At 34.6% G+C, this 18191-nt stretch overlaps 1 protein-coding gene across 1 annotated transcript; it reads right to left on the bottom strand.

Moving 5' to 3' along the window:
* Positions 1 to 3348: 3348 nt before the first annotated feature.
* Positions 3349 to 8098, bottom strand: LOC129218345 (fibroin heavy chain-like). The gene is made up of 3 exons (XM_054852585.1): positions 8087 to 8098; positions 4863 to 5073; positions 3349 to 4610 (listed from the first exon to the last, which is right to left on the bottom strand). Exons 1-3 carry the CDS (start codon positions 8096 to 8098, stop codon positions 3349 to 3351), a joined length of 1485 nt encoding a protein of 494 aa, XP_054708560.1.
* Positions 8099 to 18191: the final 10093 nt, after the last annotated feature.

The raw sequence follows: 18191 nt of genomic DNA, 5'->3' as shown, positions 1-18191 counted from the left end.
CTTGAAAAAGGCGTTCCTTGTTACGCCGAAACACGTGTCAGCAGTAATCTGCCATTCGTGCTATTTGACGTTGTTAGTGTACGTGCTATTTGACGTCTTAATTTACTTTTCATTCACAAGGTTATCTATTTAACTTAGACAAACAGAGTTTTTGTTGCATACTGAGTAGTTTATGGACTTAATTTTCAATTTAACTCCAAGTTTATGTTGTCTTTTGTTACCATTTTAGTTAGTTTATGAAAATTTATTATAATTTTGATACAAATAATAGTAATAAATACTTAAAAGCAGGTAATTGGCATTTTTTCACAAGTGCCGAAAAACACTCTTTGAGCAAAGTTTCGAGTCAAATTATGTGAAATTTGACATATGCCATAGGTCTGTTAACGGATTGTGTTTCTATGATAAGAAAGGATTCTTCTCCAGGTAGTTTCATATCTGCTGACCCTTGGCGCAAGCAATTAATGACCTTGAAAGTCATGAAATTTTGTGATTTCTGCATTTTTAGAGTCAAATATTTCGGTGCGCCAAATGTCAGCCACACAAATCTTTCTCTTTTTAGATATTACTCTATAGTATGTATTTACTGAAATATGTACTACTGTGTCTCACTGTTGGCACAAGAAGATTTCGACGGTCAAAGATGCAGAAAAAACTTTTTTCGAACAACTTTGAGTGACCCCTCACCTTTGTCAAAGGAGTCAACCACAACTACAGATATCGAGGATGTCGTGGAACACAAAATAATTGCCAGTGCCACGGTTCACTTTTAAAGTAAAAAGTATTGGCCTATGTAAATCGGTATGTTTTTCTTGAAAAAACAAACTAAGTCTAAACTTTGACCTACAAAAACTTTTTTTTGAAACAGATTTTTTTTTTTTTGAAAAATAAAAAACACGTGTTTAGTAGTTTTAAATAAGGGATATACGCACTATTGAAGTAGCACTGTATTTATCTTATTTTTTAGCCTGCATTTGTTTTATTGTCTAGATTTTGCGATCAAGTGTATCTCTCATCTGTATTATTCTGTACATTAAATTTCATTTCAATCCAATGCTTTTTTCTTGGGGCGCTATTTTCATGTTCCTGAGTGTAATATACCTAGAAATATGAATATACATTGCAATAAAATAATTATTTACAAAAAAGAAAAAAAAACAGTTGGTGAAATTAAATGTTTCTAAATTTGTTGCATTTTCTATTCTACGGCTAATGTTAAATTAAGGGGTCATAGAGCACCCTCTTAAGATTTGGAAAAGAAGCTAAAATTTTTACAGCATAATACTATTTTTTAAGTCGAAAAAAATAGGGGATGTTCTGGACTGTGGCTGTAAAAAGTTTTTTTGATCCACCCTAAGGATCATGGCAGACAAATTGAAAACAAATGCGAAATTCTCACTGAGTCAAAAAACCACCATTTCAAATATGCTCCTCCACAACACGTAATGATGCTTACCGCGCCATGCCATTGCTACTACTGCAAATGCCACATATGCAACTATTTGTGCATATCACTTCCCCCCGCCACCATATCCCAGCCACAATTAACACAGCGCCCTCTCTAAATACGGAATGTTTATCTGCCGAATCCTGTAAATGAACTCCTACTTTCTTGGGGGGGAAAAAAAACGCAATTTTTAGTTTAAATGGGCATAATTTTGTTTAGTAGATATATGTCGCTACCAGTTCTTTCTTTCTTTTGATTTTACACCATTGCCGATATATTGATTTGAAATTACTTTTGATACGAAATATTCTACAGCTTCTTCTAAATTTTTCACTCAACATTTTCTGCAACAATTCACGAGGGTTAAAATATAACTAACACTGACATTTTGTCCCCCTGGGACAAGAAGTTTTTTTTTTTGTGTAGTTGATGAAATGAGAAAACAAATTTGTAAAATCTTTAAATTTTGTTGCATTTCCAACTGATTTTAAAGCACCATGAATTCAAGAAATACTTCCCTACGTAACTATGAATAAATATGAAGAAATGCCTAAAATTTTTATATAACTAATGTATTAAGGCTATGCTAAAGAATTATTTTCACTATTGCATTTTATATTGTGAAGATATAAGGCGCACATATTAACATAAAATAAAATGATGCCAAGTTATTTTATTTTTGGTCTACCTATCGTTCTTCTTTCTGCGTGGATTACTATCATAAAATTTCTAAAAAAGTTATAATAACATTGAAAACTCCGACTGATGCATAGATATATTTGAATATTCATTGGGCAAATTTTTAAACTGAAAAATATTTCCTGTAAATTTGTTAAGCACATAAAAGTCAGATAAATTATTAGATTTAGATCTGTATTTCAGTACTTTTAAGCCTTTTAGTTGCTAAATAAATATTTTACTTGAATAATATTATTTTTTTTCAAAATTTAAAATGTATTATTTGTTTTTAGCTATTCTGTTTGAGCTGGCTTATTCTTTTATTTAATAGTAAAAATAATTGAAAGATTCATATTCGTGCTCTTGTAAAGATTCAGTTACTAGAAAATTACTGAAATTTTTTGAACTATAGAAAAATACCGGAATACTTAAAGGTAGATTTTTCGGAATATCACTCTTTTACAAAAGGAATTTCTTAACAATGAAAAATATCGTAGAATTTAGGCTAAAATAAACCTTTTCTAAATTTTGCTTTAATAGGTTAATATTGCTTTGTATAATAACCTTGCTTTGAACATTGAAGTTCATTTGAGATTAAAAAAAATTACAAAACGAAATTCTCTTGTTTTAAAACATTTATACATGGTATACGAATAAAAGTACGAAGAACTAACGTTTGTCTCTTGCTTTTAAAACGCATTTTATACCAACTTACAAAAAAAGGTATTGACAGTTAACAAAGTCCTTAGTTCTTACAAGAAATTATTTTTTTTTGCAGCAAACACTATTGCATTTATACGGCTAAATTGATTTTATGATTCCATATACTTACAATGAAAAACATCCCGCTTCAGAAGCTTAACTAAATATGAAACGTTTTACTTACTTCGCATTTTGCGACCAAATACATCATTCTACTTCAGTTTTCTTAAGTTTTCATCACTGTGACATGGTACACCATGTCTACATTTTATAAATATGTTTCTAATGAACATGATGAACGAAAAATATGTCAACACTTTTAGGAGATGTAACTATTAAGGAATGCACTTTTAAGAATATCAAAAAAGAAGCTAGTTTATTTCTTGTGACGAATACTCCTTCACAGTATTCACATACATATATATGTACAAAAATAAATAATCATGTTGTCTTTTTAACTTATTTGCATTAGCTTCCGATCACATTTCAGCAACTCTTAAAAGTGAAGTTCATAAAAACGTTCAAAGGAAGTGTTCAAAGCTATCGCCGTTTTGTTTCCCACCGTACTCACTGCCATACTCTTCTTTGCTGTTATGTCCATATCCTTCTTCACTGTTATCATATCCTGTACTTACATCATCATCGGCCACGCCAAGTTTGATGTGTTGCATGACTGGGATATGCTTTAAACTGGACATATGACTCACTATAGGTACAGTTAAAAGTTGGCCTTCAAATTCACTGTCTAGGTGCTTGGCGTGTTCATCACTGAAACCTTCACTATCGTGCTCAAAAGAGTCAATTCCTTGACTGCCGTCGTATCCAGCATTGAAATCATCTGCACTGTCTTCATTAAGACCATAGCCTTCTCCATATGCTGCACCATATCCATTCCCTGCTCCATAACCGCCCCCTAATCCTTTACCTGAACCAGCGCCCTTTCCGATTCCACTACCGATACCCTTCCCAAAACCAGATCCAACTCCACTACCTAATCCCTTTCCAATACCACTACCGATGCCATGGCCTTTTCCTACTCCACTCCCAATGCCACTACCAACTCCCTTTCCAACACCACTACCAATTCCACTACCAATACCATGACCTTTCCCAATGCCAGATCCAACTCCACTTCCTATTCCTTTTCCTACTCCACTACCAATACCACTGCCAATTCCGTGACCTTTGCCAATTCCAGTCCCAACACCACTTCCGAGTCCTTTTCCTACTCCGCTACCCACACCGCTTCCAATACCAGTTCCTTTACCAACACCATGCCCAAGGCCACTTCCGATGCCATGTCCCGAGCCAATGCCGTGTCCTATACCACTTCCTATACCTGTTCCTTTTCCTACACCACTTCCAATTCCACTGCCAATACCAGTGCCCTTACCAAGTCCAGATCCAACCCCATGTCCAATACCGCTGCCAAGTCCTTTTCCGATACCGCTTCCGATTCCAGAACCCTTTCCAACACCACTTCCAATACCACTTCCTATTCCTGATCCTTTTCCAATGCCACTGCCAACACCACTTCCGAAGCCTTTACCTACTCCACTGCCGATACCACTTCCAAGTCCAGAACCCTTCCCGATTCCGCTGCCTATTCCAGTTCCAAAACCTGAACCCTTTCCGATTCCGCTTCCTATTCCACTTCCGAGACCTGAACCTTTTCCGATTCCGCTACCAATTCCACTTCCGAGGCCTGAACCTTTCCCAAATCCGCTGCCAATTCCACTTCCTAAGCCGGAACCTTTTCCGATACCACTTCCAATTCCAGAACCTTTTCCAAAACCATGTCCAAGACCACTTCCGATACCGTGTCCTAGACCACTCCCGAGTCCATGTCCTAGACCACTCCCGAGTCCATGTCCTAAACCACTCCCGAGTCCATGTCCTAGACCACTCCCGAGTCCATGTCCTAGACCACTCCCAAGTCCATGTCCTAAACCACTCCCGAGTCCATGTCCTAAACCAGTCCCGAGTCCATGTCCTAAACCTTTACCAAGGCCATGTCCAAGGCCACTTCCAATACCATGTCCCAAACCGTCACCAAGACCATGTCCAGCACCTAATCCTTTCCCATCACCTGCTCCATATCCACCTCCTTTTCCTCCTCCGAGTCCACCTCCATAGGCTTCACCGACTCCATACCCTCCAAGTTCATCACTGGCAAATTCGGAGCTATCAGATAAATATTCTCCTTGCGTTGAAGCAGCCAGCAGGAGAAGGCAGCTCAGTATCGTCTGAAAACATAAAAAGCAATTAACTTTTAAATAATTGAAACTTTAAGATGCTTTTATTTTTATGGAAATTATCTTTCATCTATGATGTTATATATATATATATATACATTTAATATACTTTTTAAATCTTTGCATTTACTGTTACAGTTAACTATAGTGAAATTACACCAAACAATGAAATATTTTACTATTAAAACGGTATATATGCTAAATACAAATTTTCACCTAAAACACAGGAACAATTTTATAAAAATTAACACTTTAGCAAAAGATACTGGAAAAATATAATAAAAATTTTCATCATAGTATAATTAAAGCATTATGAAGGACTTGCTTACATTTATAAAAAAGAAGATATGCAATGCAAATGCCTTTTCAGATAATAACGTACCTTAACAGTGCAAAATCTTTGACATGGCAAAAAAAAAAAAAAAAAAATCTACTTGTAAGAATGAAAATAAAAAATAACTTTTGCTGGAACTTTTCATGAAACATTGTTCTGCAAGTCATTCATATGACAATATTTTGAGTAAAATTTTTGGAAACAGTTGCAGAATATTAGTGCATATATCATGTAAGCATCATACACTCGTATTTAACTTTTTTCTCATGAAAACCCAAAGACTAATTAGGAAAATAAAATTTTAAACAGTGAAACTTTATAAATTAACATTATCTGACCACACTTTACATAAATATGAAATATTTAATTTTATAGCAATCAGTGGTATCTATATATATAATTCTCTTACGTGCCGGCAAATGAAGGGGTGAATTTCTAAACCTCTGTTGGCAACACTTCGCCGATAAATCATGTAAACAAACTTCTACGTTGTTTTGAAATCTTGAATCACAGAATACTCAACGAACTTTTTTTTTTTTTGAGATGAGTTTGAGTCGGGCTGTGGCCCATTTCAACCTTAATCAGCAAAGAAAAGCTCAAAGAAGGCAGGAAACCGTTCTTGAATCCAATTTAAGACGAGCCATTTCCAGAGTTGTATTCTCTGATTCGCTGCCGATAATTTTTAGCGGCTGGGGAATTTTCAGTCAGCAGTTCCTTCAACAGATCAGGTGCGTCACACAATGCCGGTAACCGCACCTTTCCGTCATGGCAACATTTAGTATATTTATTTGCAGTATTACGCTCTTTCTGCCAATAAAGAGCACCACAAAATTCGCATTCTTCACACATTGCTCCACAATCATGTTCATCGGCAATGTTGTTTTGAACGCGTAGGCGCTTTGAGCGTCGTCTATTCTCTGCTTCAGTACGACAGTTCAGTTCAAAATGAATAACCGAGAAAGAATTTACTTTATTCCTTTTATTCTCAGCTGAAAGGTTTCGCCAAATTTGTTTAGGGTTATAGTAGTTTTAGTATTGTGCAAGCAAAGTAGCCTTGGCGAGTTTTCGCGTTTTTAGTTAAACCATTTTTTGTTCGTGACGTGGCAAGGATTCAGAATAACAACAAGAAGGACAAACGTTTGAGAAAATATGTTTGGTGCTCTCTGAGCCTGTTTTTAGTCATGGCCAGCTCTATGTGGCATTATCAAGAACAAGATCTTTTGAAGCAGTGTCAGTTGTGGCTCCCAAACGGGACATTTTTAATTGTGTATATGAGGAAGTTTTCTCAGATTAGAATATATAAGAGTGTAAATATGTAAATATATAAGAGTGTAAATAATGTAAATACATCCCTCGGGGGAGCCTGTAACCCCTAGAGGGCGCGTCCCCAGGTGGCGGATAGGGGAATGCCTTCATTGGTTTTCCAATGGGTGGTAGAAGGGAAATAAAATACCTTCCGCGGACCAACAGGTAGAAGTGCAATCTCTCCAAAGCAATGACAGACACTTTTGTATCTATAATGGTAAAGTTGTGCACATTGCCAAGGCAGTCATCTTACATACAGCAAAGTTAAACTGTCGAAAATCTGGCTAAAGCAGACAAATTAACATTATGAACGTAATTTTCATATTGGTTAAATGGATGGTGACCTAAATGCAATTACCAACTTTAATTTTTACGGAAAATTTTAGCTAGGCTAATGTATTGGCATACAGCGAGCGAGCGAAGCGAGCATGGATCGCGAAGCGATCCACAGGGAACTGCGTAAGCAGTTCCGGGGGTTGGCGAGCGATAGCGAGCAGGGGGCGATAGCCCCCTAGTACTAATAAATTTTTTTAAAAATTAAAGTTGAGCATTTCTTATGTCAAACTATGCTGTCAAAGGAAAAGTTCTGTTGTATATCGGAACACGTTTGGAGCACTTTTGCTTTTAGTAAAACTCTGTTAATAAACATAGTAATCACATTTTTCAATTTAGTTTTAATAAAAAGTCTTAGTTATATAGCATATTTTAAAATACTTCCATCAAATTTTATAAAAACTGTAATTATGTGTCCAATTTGTAAGACACTTTTAAAAAACGTAATATTTATTTATTTATTTGCTTATTAGATTTAAAGTATCATCATGAACATTGAGAAAGATTTGTGCATATGTTGTAAATTACATTTTTTTAGAGTGTTTTCTAATATTTTCGATAAATTTATTACATTGAGATTTGGAGAAGAGACCATAACTAATGAAAAATCACCTTCATGATAAAATTTTTGGTACATTCCATAGTGTAGAAATTAAGTCGTAAAAATAGAATACAATATATGATTTAACGTTTTTGAAGTGAGCAAAAAAATTCGGCTTACTCGTTTTGAGAAAAATGAATTTTGTTTCAAATTTGGACTTTTGCTTTATGTTATGCACATACAGAGGCAAATATCTTTGCTTCTAATGAACGTAGAGAGAAAAATTGACCGGTTTGTAAATGTAAGAAAATAAATGGTTAATTAATTCATAAAATAAAAATCATGAATATTTGTCAAAAGAAAAAAAAAAACATTTCAACGTGTTTGGATACCTCAAAAAGTCCTATAACCAAAAATTACACAAAATTCGACTTTCAGTTGCAAAAAAACACAAGAGCGCAAGAATTATTCTCTTCGATCTCAAAACTTACCGTTATATTCATTGTTGACACTTTCTATGATGTAATCCAAGTGTGTTTAGAGGGATATGAATGCTTATTCTTTTGTATTAGCTGTGAGCTGTACTTTCTCCTTTATATATTGTATCAAGGCGATGAAAAACCACTGGACCGTGCTCTAGACAACGCCCGGTCTTCTAGTTTGTCCATCCAGGCGAGCATGATTCTGCAGGGAAAGGGAATTACTTCAGCAAGAGACGGTAACCCGGAAACACGAATAATCTTAATGATACTCCAATTTCACCAATGGCTGGTCTGAATAACTCTGGTATTGGTTTACAACCCAAGTGCTAATGCTCAAATTATAGAATCCGTGACATACTTGGTACCTACACAGACAACCTTTCAAAACAAGCTCATTTTAGAACTTAAGTCGCTTTCTCACTTTCTTGATCACCCAAGCGTAAGGGCATGTTAGGAAGAAGAATATCCTCCGATCGCATCTGCCTACTAAAGCATTTCCTCAGATGAAATCAATCTCATTGCTGTTCTCGTCTAGAATTTTTCGCTGTCTGCACGTGCTCTAAACGTAGAACTTGAAGATATAGTTTTAGTCTAGTCTCTAGTGAAATAAATATTCTTCAACTTATTCTTAGCAACGTCGTTAACTTATATATATACATGGTGCGATCCAAAAGTATTGAGCCTTACTTTATACTGACGCATGCACACTAGGGTGGTCACAAAAAATCCATTTTCGAATTTCTTACGCGGCACCCCCCCTAAAATGTGCCAATGGACTAGAAAATATGATTTGAAAAGTTTCAGCTCAATCCGATAATATTAACACGTGCCGCAGAGAGGCTAAAGTTACGAAAAACAGTGATTTTTAGCAAAAAATCGTAGTTTTTCTTCTTTAAAACCAAAACTTTTCATCCTAGAAACTTCTTTCTGGTCTCATTTTATGGGAAATTTTATTCTCGTGATAAGTTATCTTATCTATTTTTTAAACAAAATTTATAGAATGGTACTGGGCATTTTTCAGATCAGGTCATAGAAGATACCATCAATAAGGAATTTTCATGCAAAGATCTAAAAGCATTACAATATTCAATTACATTTATTTTCCCTTTATTAATTTTAATTTATCCATTAAAAAGGCTTCATTTGGAGGTACTTTAAAAATTAAATAACAAATTGCTGATTTAAAATAAAATAACTAAACAGTTCAGAAGAGAAAGCAGAGTTAAAGAATTACAAAAAAAAAAAAAAAAAAAGAAAAAATCTAATGCATTTTATTGCTTACACTGTTAAATTAAGCATCATTATGTTATTACTTTTCATTGAGAAGTTAAAGTGGTAATGGCTTTGATATGACAGATTTTGATGAATGTGGAAAAATGTGCCTGCATTCGTACATAACTTGTAATAGAAACTAACGTTAGTTAGAAATTACTTTTACATCTGTTTCAGCTGTGCCATTGACAACCCTTAAACTGTTTACTATCTTTTTAACTTTAATATAATATTGGTTTTCGCACTATTCATCAAGATCAGTATTTAAAAACTTCGTATCGATTTCGAATCTCTGTAAAAAATTGTATCTCTTAAAAGTTTGATAAATGAAAAAATCTACTTTGTCTAGTAAACTAAGCTTCTTTCAGATTGAGCTGTGCTTTTGTATCCCTATCATCACAGTCATCTTCATTATCTCCTACTTCGGATTTTAATTTTGCAGACTTCTTTGTTTTAATCTTTTTTTTTTCTCCCTAAAGTATCATCAAAAAAGGGAAATGCAACCTTATCTGAGAGTTCAGGGACCACAAATGATTAATTATTTTAAGTAGTTCTGTGCCTACATCATCTTCATAAATACTCTTGTATTGAACCAAAGATTTTACTAACTGTAAATCTTGGTTGGGGCCAAAGCTAGATCGCAGACAATAAACCATACTTTTCCATAAATATTGTTGATAAACAACCAAATATCTTCAATACCTTTTATCTTTGAACAAATTAAGTAAAGCTGATACCTGAGAAGATATATTTTTAAAGAGTATATGAGGCAGTGAGAAATCATTACAAATACTAGGAGAACGTCTCCTCTGCTTAGGGGCAAGAGATGGGTACTAGTAGCTCTGGTAGGGGCTGTTATATAGCATAATTTAGAAAAAAAGTTCAACGAAAGCGTACCTAGGATCTACACTTTAAACGCATTTTATGAGGAACTTAAAAAAGTCCACTTACATTCCTTTTCTTCTCACTACGTCATATGAGGTAGTAAGAAGCAAAGGGATGCAAATGGCAAAATTAAAAATTCGGAGATAACCAGTACAAATGGTAGGTGAACCTCTCCTCTGTCTTGGGGCAAGAGATTGTACTAGTAACCCTGGTAGGTGTGTTGTATAGCATGATTAAGAAAAAAAAATTCAATGAAAGCCTACCTAGGCTCTGATCTTTAAACACGTTTTACTCGAAACTTAAAATAGTTCACTTGCATCCCTTTGCTTCTCACTGCCTCATATGACTTTTGCCATCCATCTTGTGTGATGAATAGCGCCAGATACTCGAAAAGTAACATTGTTTGGAGAAAGAATCCATAAATAAATTAAGCAAAGTGGAATGAACTTTTTATAGGCATCCCCAAGCTGCTACTGTTTTTATATTCTCAAAAAGAAAGCTTGAAATGTCACCTTGATTGCTTATTTTGTTTTTAATGTTCTATACTTGGTTTGAATTGCCTCTTATGTATACCACTCATCCTGAAATTCTTGAAAAATATCTGGTTGAGGACTAGTGAACGTACCTATTTTGCAAATCAAAACTGCTTTCAAACCAACTTCTAAGATGTGGTGCTAAATACAAAAACTTTTTCTGTAACAACTGTTCTCACAAAACGCAGGTTTGTACTGCAGAAAGGAGCCATAAAATGACTGTCATTTTAACGAAAGTCCTAATAAGTCCCCGTCTAAGAACACTTTCCTGGGAATCGTAGTTTTTCCTTTCTCTGCGTGGTCGAAAACGCTTACAAGATTGGGATTTTTAAGCTAGTGTTTAGCGCTGAGCACCGAGGAGGAAAGCAACGTCCCGTATGTATGGCCTCTAAAGCTAATTTCATAAGTTTTACATGCAGTTGTTTGTTTTAACTTTGAGTTTTAGAAACATAACTATAGTACAGTGAAATCTGTTACAACGAACTTCAAATTACCAGAAATTTTCTTCGTTTTAACGAGGTTTTAGTAGTAATGAAATTCAAGCAACGTAATGGAAATCAAATCGGAGCTGAAAAATTTCTTTCGTTGTATCGGTATTCGTTGTAACAGGATTTCACTGCATATATTTCTGATAATATTGCTGTTTTTGCTCTGATAGCTTAACATTGTAAGGGGGTTACAACAATTAACTAAAAGAAGCAATACAATTTATATTATAATGATTCGTTCTTTTTACGCAATTTTGAGGATATTAGCTACGACCTGATTTGAAAAATCTTGAATAATGTTCAATCAATTTTTACAAGAATTTAGATGAAATTAGACTTAAAAAGAATAAATTTCCCTATAAAATGAGACCAGAAAGAAGTTTCTATTATGAACGGTATTGGTTTTATAGACGAAAAACTACGATTTTTTGCTAAAAATTGGCATTTTTCGTAACTTTAGCCTCTTTGCGGCACGTGTTAATATCATCGAAATGACTTGAAACTTTCCAAATCACATTTTCTAGTCTATTGGCACAATTTAGGGGGTGCCGCGAAAGGTTAGTTGAAAAAAGTTTTTCCCCATGTACTTGTGACCACCCTAATGCACACCCTGCAGCTCGCTCCGCTTGACAGCAACGGTGTAGGGGGTTGTTGGCTTTACAGTGCAACGCAGGTCAGTTGCCTCCCAGCTTTCGGAGCAGCCCCATCGGCCTTAACAGTAACCCCTATACGGTGATTCGTGACTCGGCAATATGAAAAGTTCGTCAGAGCAATGCAAAGAGATCAAGTTATGATTCCGTTTTTCTACCCAAACGTTCGCAATGCTTCAACAGGAGCTTGGGACTGAGTGTCTGTCCTATTCACAAGTAGAAAAATCACTCGAGGCTTTTCGTAAGGCCAGGAAGTGATGACTGACGAAACCATGTCTGGACGCCCGTTCTCGGCCCATACTGACGTAAATTTGCAACGAGTGTGTGAAGTTTTGAACGGTGACTGGTGTTTGAGTCTCTACAAAGTCGCAAAAGCCCTGGACTTATCGGAAACAACGGTACAACGCATTGCTACGGAGAAGTTGCACATGCGGAAAGTCTGCGCGAAACTTGTGCCGAGAGTTTTGACTGAAGAAGGTCCGAGTCAACGGTCCCGTGTTGCCCTAGCCTTTCTACAGTCCGGGCTTGTGGCCTCCTGACTTCTTGTTTCCACTATTAAAATCAGAGCTGAAAAATAAACGTTTCGACTCCATCGAAGACAATTAAGCACATGTCAAGGCAGCCCTTGCAGATATCTCGAAACAGTACTTAAGGGAGGCCTTTGAATCCAGGAAAAGCAACTTCAGAAGTACATTGCTGCAGGATGTACCTATTTTTAAGACTATTAGGCAGTTGTACCGATCAGCTCAATAAATCTGTCTTTTTAAACGAAGGCAGATACCATGTATATATGGGAGGGTGGCCTAGCGAGTAGGTCGCATAATGCGGGTAGGCCTTCGTATGCCACCCCCCCCCCCCCATGATGTTTAAGCGGCGATGCATACGTATGTCGTGTTTACGTGAACATCCTCGAGTTTTTATCAGTCCCAACGAAGCATCAGTGAAGCGGCATTGTGCGACCAGGTTTCAAATTAAAAAAAAGAAATTTCTAAAAAAAAAAAAAAAATGAAGCTTTGTAACTTTTGATTAGTCAAAGACCAGCTTATTTTTTTGCTTTTCAAAAATTTTACGTTATTCTGACACCATTCACCTTCAAACTACTATAGTCATTTCGTTTGTTTCTTTTTTAAATTTGGGGTTATAATTATTGAAATAAAAAACGTGCCTTTTGGCAAAGCGGGTATAGGATTTAATCATATATTTTTTAATAATTTCTTGACTCGTGTGCTGACTTAGATTTTCTATTTCAATAGGATAAGTATAACTTTAAAAAGTTATTTTTTAGGATGGCAAGTAATTAGCCTATTAATTTAGTCAGTTATTTCAGTTTATTAACAAATGTAATGACCTTAAATGGGATAAGTAAAACAGTTTTACATTTTTTTTTATATAATGACAGGTAGCTCTATTTTAATCATTTATAACTTCATGTTTCATTGACAAATATACCAAACCACAATTAGTTAAGCTTACCCTCTTTGTGCTCCCGGGTAGAGCAAAGCGGGTTTTTCAAATGTTTGTAAAAATTGATAATAAATAAATATTAGGTTTGAAATTACACAAAAATCACTTTTTATTTTGAAGTTAAAGAATCCTGCTAGGAAATAAAACAGAAATTGTTGCGATAAAAATCTAAAAACTACAATTGTCGAAAGTTCTCCGAAAACCTACCCTTTTTGGGCCACCCTCTCCTATATATATATATATATATATATATATATATATATATATATATATATATATATATATATATATATATATATATACACTCCACTCAGGAAAAAATATTTCTTTACTTTATGTCGACATTTCCGACTATTACAGGGAAGCTTCTTTGTATAGTTAGAATCCAAAACTCAACGATGACTCTAATGAATATTACCGTGGAAAGGTAGAGAGCAGTTACAGCAGAAGTGAATTTCTGAAATATTTCAAGAAACGTGTTTTGCTTTTCATACGGAAATGTTGGAATTTGACGTTTTTTCCGTGCTTTCTTTTCAGCGGAAACCACATAAGCGAGCTTGCAGACAAAAAAGATAAAGTACATTAGGTGACAAAAAAAAAAAAAAAAAAAAAAAAAGAAGAAGAAGAAGAAGAAAGATAAATAAATAAGTAAAAATAAAATTTGCAGATACTGCGCATTACCTTCCTACGGAAGACTAATTTACCCTTAGTCATGTTTTGGCTGTTTAGTAAGCAATTTATTTACTAAAAATGTGACAAAAATTAGGTCTGTCTGCACGTATGTCAGTGCTTAGCGTTGGAAGGAAGGAAGTCTGTTCGACTGATTTAGAAGAAATTGTGAACAAAATTCGTGCTCCGCGAAGATTTTTACCCAAAAACTTTAGTCTCTACGTTTTTTTATTCTATCGTTATTATTAATTTATCGTACGTAATTCATTTTTTATAAAAATAAGGAAATTTCGAAATTTTAAGTTTTTATAAAATTTTAATATTCGAGTTTATATACGTAAGATGATATTTGTTCAAAGCTTCTATTGAGGCCACAGAACAAATCTTGAGTGCTAAAGGAAAAAAAATGTTCGAATAGGAGAGCTTTGCAATGGGGTCTGCATCAGAACTATTTTATAATAATAAAATAATAACACATGATAGTAAAATATTCCAATTTGAACAAGTATATTCAGTTCTATTACTTAAAAAAAAACATTATAATATGTCGTTCTTCATGTTACGCCGTTTTTTTTTCCTTTTTTTTTCTTTTCAATATTTCTCCGAATAATTTAGTTTGAATTTCGTTGCAGTCAAATTTTAAGTTTCAAATTTATCTGTTGTGTTTCGCCTTAGCTTTCAATTTTTTAAAAATTTAACACCTAACATTTTTAGACAAGGAATTTGTTTTCGTTTTTTGATAAGCTAGGTTTTTCTTTTTACTGAAATAGGAATAATTATTATTGAGACAATTGTTTTAATAGTAAAAAATACGTGAACTATTTGGAAGTATTGAAACTATTTGTAATCTAAGTTGAACGAGAGAGCGAGAGAGAATAAGTGAAAGAAGGAGAGAGAGAAATAGTGTTTATGTTTAGCATCATTGCCGGTGTATTTAAAAGTAGTATCATTTAGTTCAAGCGAACTCGAATATATTTTACAACTTTGCTTAGATACTACTTAAATTCTTCCATTTTTTGCATTTAATAATTCATTCAGTATTACAAATACTGAATCTATTACACCTCTACCATTCGTTTTTAATGAGAGTCAGTAATTTGCTGAAATTCGGATTTCTAATGTAATGTTCATTTTGCATAAAAGTTTATCATCAATACTTTATACTACGATTGTTTTTGGGCACCTTTTATTAATCTTTCATTTTTAATTTTTTGATTTTTTTCTGATAATTTTTCATTATATGTCTACCACTTTATAGTAAATATAGTAAAGTGATTCTAAAAAATAAATCACGATATATAGTAAAGCCTCAAGTAAATTAAAAATGCCTAAAACTTGCTAAAATAAAAAAAGCTATGAATTACGCACATTTTAAAAATGTTGCTTTTTATCTTAATTTTGGTTTTGCTGCAATAATTATTTTTAAATAAAATGCCGAGTTTTTGGCTCTGTTTGTACACCGTACGTACTGTGCACCGAGTTTTTGGCTCTGTTTGGAGCCAATAAACATGAGTATATCATGAACCTCATGAAATAGGTCACTGAGAGTTGATTGCTTGTTGTTGTACCTTTGCTGAAGAGCAAAGTGTGTTTGTGGTTTCCAAGAGCAGGGAATTATTTAAACTTTTCAATGTACTAGTACATATGTGACTTGATCATCAATATGAGTTATAATATTTATGGTATAATTATATTATGTTTTTTGGTTGAATTTGAACTGGTAATGTACTGTCCATCAGTTTAAAGATTCATTTTCCAGGATGGCATGTAGTACGGTGCAAATAGACCGAAAAAAGGTCTAACCTCAACATCCAAAGTAAAAGTTTCCCGTCAACTGCAAATTGTTGTATACTGTCCACATATTGTTTGGTAAAAAGTTACACCGTTTTTAGCGTCGGGTTTTGGGGGGAGGGGCGGAAAAAGTTGGTAAATTAGTAGTTTTTACCATTTTTTGGAAATATTTAAAAAACTATGGCGTTTAGCGCGAAAAGTGTAATATACAAAATACTCTACACTAAATTACGAACAAAATGTTCCTAAACATTATTTTGTTAAGTGAACGGTTTTAGAGTTAGGGCGGGTGTAAAAGTAGAAAATTTTCGCATTTTTTTATATTTTTCGGTAAAAAAATTCACTATCACTCTGAAAAAATTCACTATCACTCAGGAAACTAATTTTTTGTATGAGGAGTGTTTTGTAAAAGCAAATTGCGATTTATAGCGCCGGTGGTATGTTTGTGATTAGCCCTTGAAGGAACGACAACCTCACCACCTACTCAAGGGGCTCAACTTTAAAAAGGGAAAAAGCATTCATGGACCGTGGTTATATAAATCTGCGGCACGGAGAAACCCAAACTTTCTCTAGACAATACCGCAATAAGAATGAATATATTTTAAACATAGATGATTTTAAATTATAAAAATTCATAACAATTATGATTTATAGTTATATCATTTTTAATAATAACATTTTTATAAGTGCTGCTTTTGAATTTTTTTCTTTAGTAAATAGGCTTTTTTGTCTGTATATTGCAACCATATTTCATCAAACTTTTTGACGTTCGTAAACTGAGTTCAATACTAATATTTAATAAAAATGTACAACGTTGAATGCGACATATTGTGATGCAAAGTATTCACCAGTATTCAGTCCTCTTCAAGCATACCACCGTCCTCTTCTACATCTTTGTCTATGATATTAATGCCCCTGTTATTACTTCCTAGACCTGAGCAATTACTGTACATGCTTGAGAAGTTTAGACCATTATTTCTGCACTCGCCCAGTTATGGACGCATTCGGCTTTTTAAACGCGCACTATGAGGGAAAGTAATTCCTAGGGAGTTGCAGAAGGCATTGTTGTAATTGATTAAAGTGAAAAAGCCAACGTAAATAAAGCACAAATAATGAAGAAAATACAGCGTATAGCTATTTCAAGGCTACAATGGAGTTTCTTCATCGGTGCAAAAAGCTCACCAGCACAACCAGAAGTTGCGAGAGAACTGACAGCAACCAAATGGACACCGGTATTTATACCAAAGAGGGCCAACCAATAAGATTGTTGTAATTGGTCTCAGGTATTCACCAATCTTCTTCCACCCCCACTGGAGGTAAATTCTTTTTTTCATCCAGCCGCTGCTGAACCTGGTGGTAGGTTCTATATGAATGCTGCCTGGTAGCTGTTGAAGTGAGGGTAAGCCAACTTGTGTGTGTGTGAACAATGAATGTATGGGCTGCTTTGCAATGGCCTGCAAGTAACACTGGTAGCGAAAACTATCTAGATCTTCAGTATTCCTTGCTCCAAACATCGCAAGAAAGAAATACTTTCTTGCGCACACCTTCTCCTGCTGATTGTCTTTCTTTGGTATCACCATTTTCAATTTGTTTTCTGATGGTGTGCGAACATTCAACAAGACTAGTAAGTTCATGTCATCACCGATCACACAAGCTTCAACTCGATTCTTAGCTTTATTAATCGCTGTTAAAACTATAAATAAGTCATCGTCACCCGATGCTTAATGAACTGTGCAACCGCCTCTTTGCAAGTACATTGTCAGGAGAGAAATAAGGCCCATTTTTTTTCTTAGTGTTAGCTAGAAATTCACTTTGGTTGATAGTTACATCGATTGAGTCTTCAACTTTGACTTCAATGTTAGTGGTAGAACGTGATCTACGTAATTGTTCTTCTTTTGTGGTTCCTTGCTCGTATTCATCAAAAACAAGTTGCTGGCCTATAATGAGCAATTACGTAATTTATGCATTGCTCGCAAATCTGTCTGAAGGTAGCTGGGAGACGTCAGAAAACACGATGAAGAAGGGGAGGTTCATCAATGATGTAGGACACTTTTTCTAAATAAGGGGTGACCGATGATTCATTTGAATCTGAAACCAAGGGTGGAGGCTATGCACATAATTCAAATTAAAATACAGTCGAGCCCGCTTATTAGAATATCGGTTAAAAGAATATCCCGCTTAATATAATACATTTTCAATGTACCAAACCAATGTAATGTGTTATTTTTATCCCGGGTTTTTGGAATATCCCGCTTATTAGAATATTTTTCGTGGCAAAATGGCTATTCACTTAAGCGGTTTCGACAGTATTTCTTAAAGTCTCTCATATTTTCTTACAGTGCACACCATCCGATGTGAGAGA

The sequence above is a fragment of the Uloborus diversus genome, chromosome 3, assembly GCF_026930045.1.
Source record: "Uloborus diversus isolate 005 chromosome 3, Udiv.v.3.1, whole genome shotgun sequence".
Classification (NCBI taxonomy): Eukaryota; Metazoa; Arthropoda; class Arachnida; order Araneae; family Uloboridae; genus Uloborus; species Uloborus diversus.
Note: the sequence above shows the minus strand (reverse complement) of the source record. Positions and strands in the feature narration are given on the sequence as shown.

Excerpts from the sequence above, each read along its gene's own strand:
- LOC129218345 (XM_054852585.1), bottom strand. Across the intron at positions 4,611-4,862 it reads TGGTGACGGTTTGGGACATG|GTTCTGGAATTGGAAGTGGT; the intron begins GTATTGGAAGTG and ends GTTTTGGAAAAG.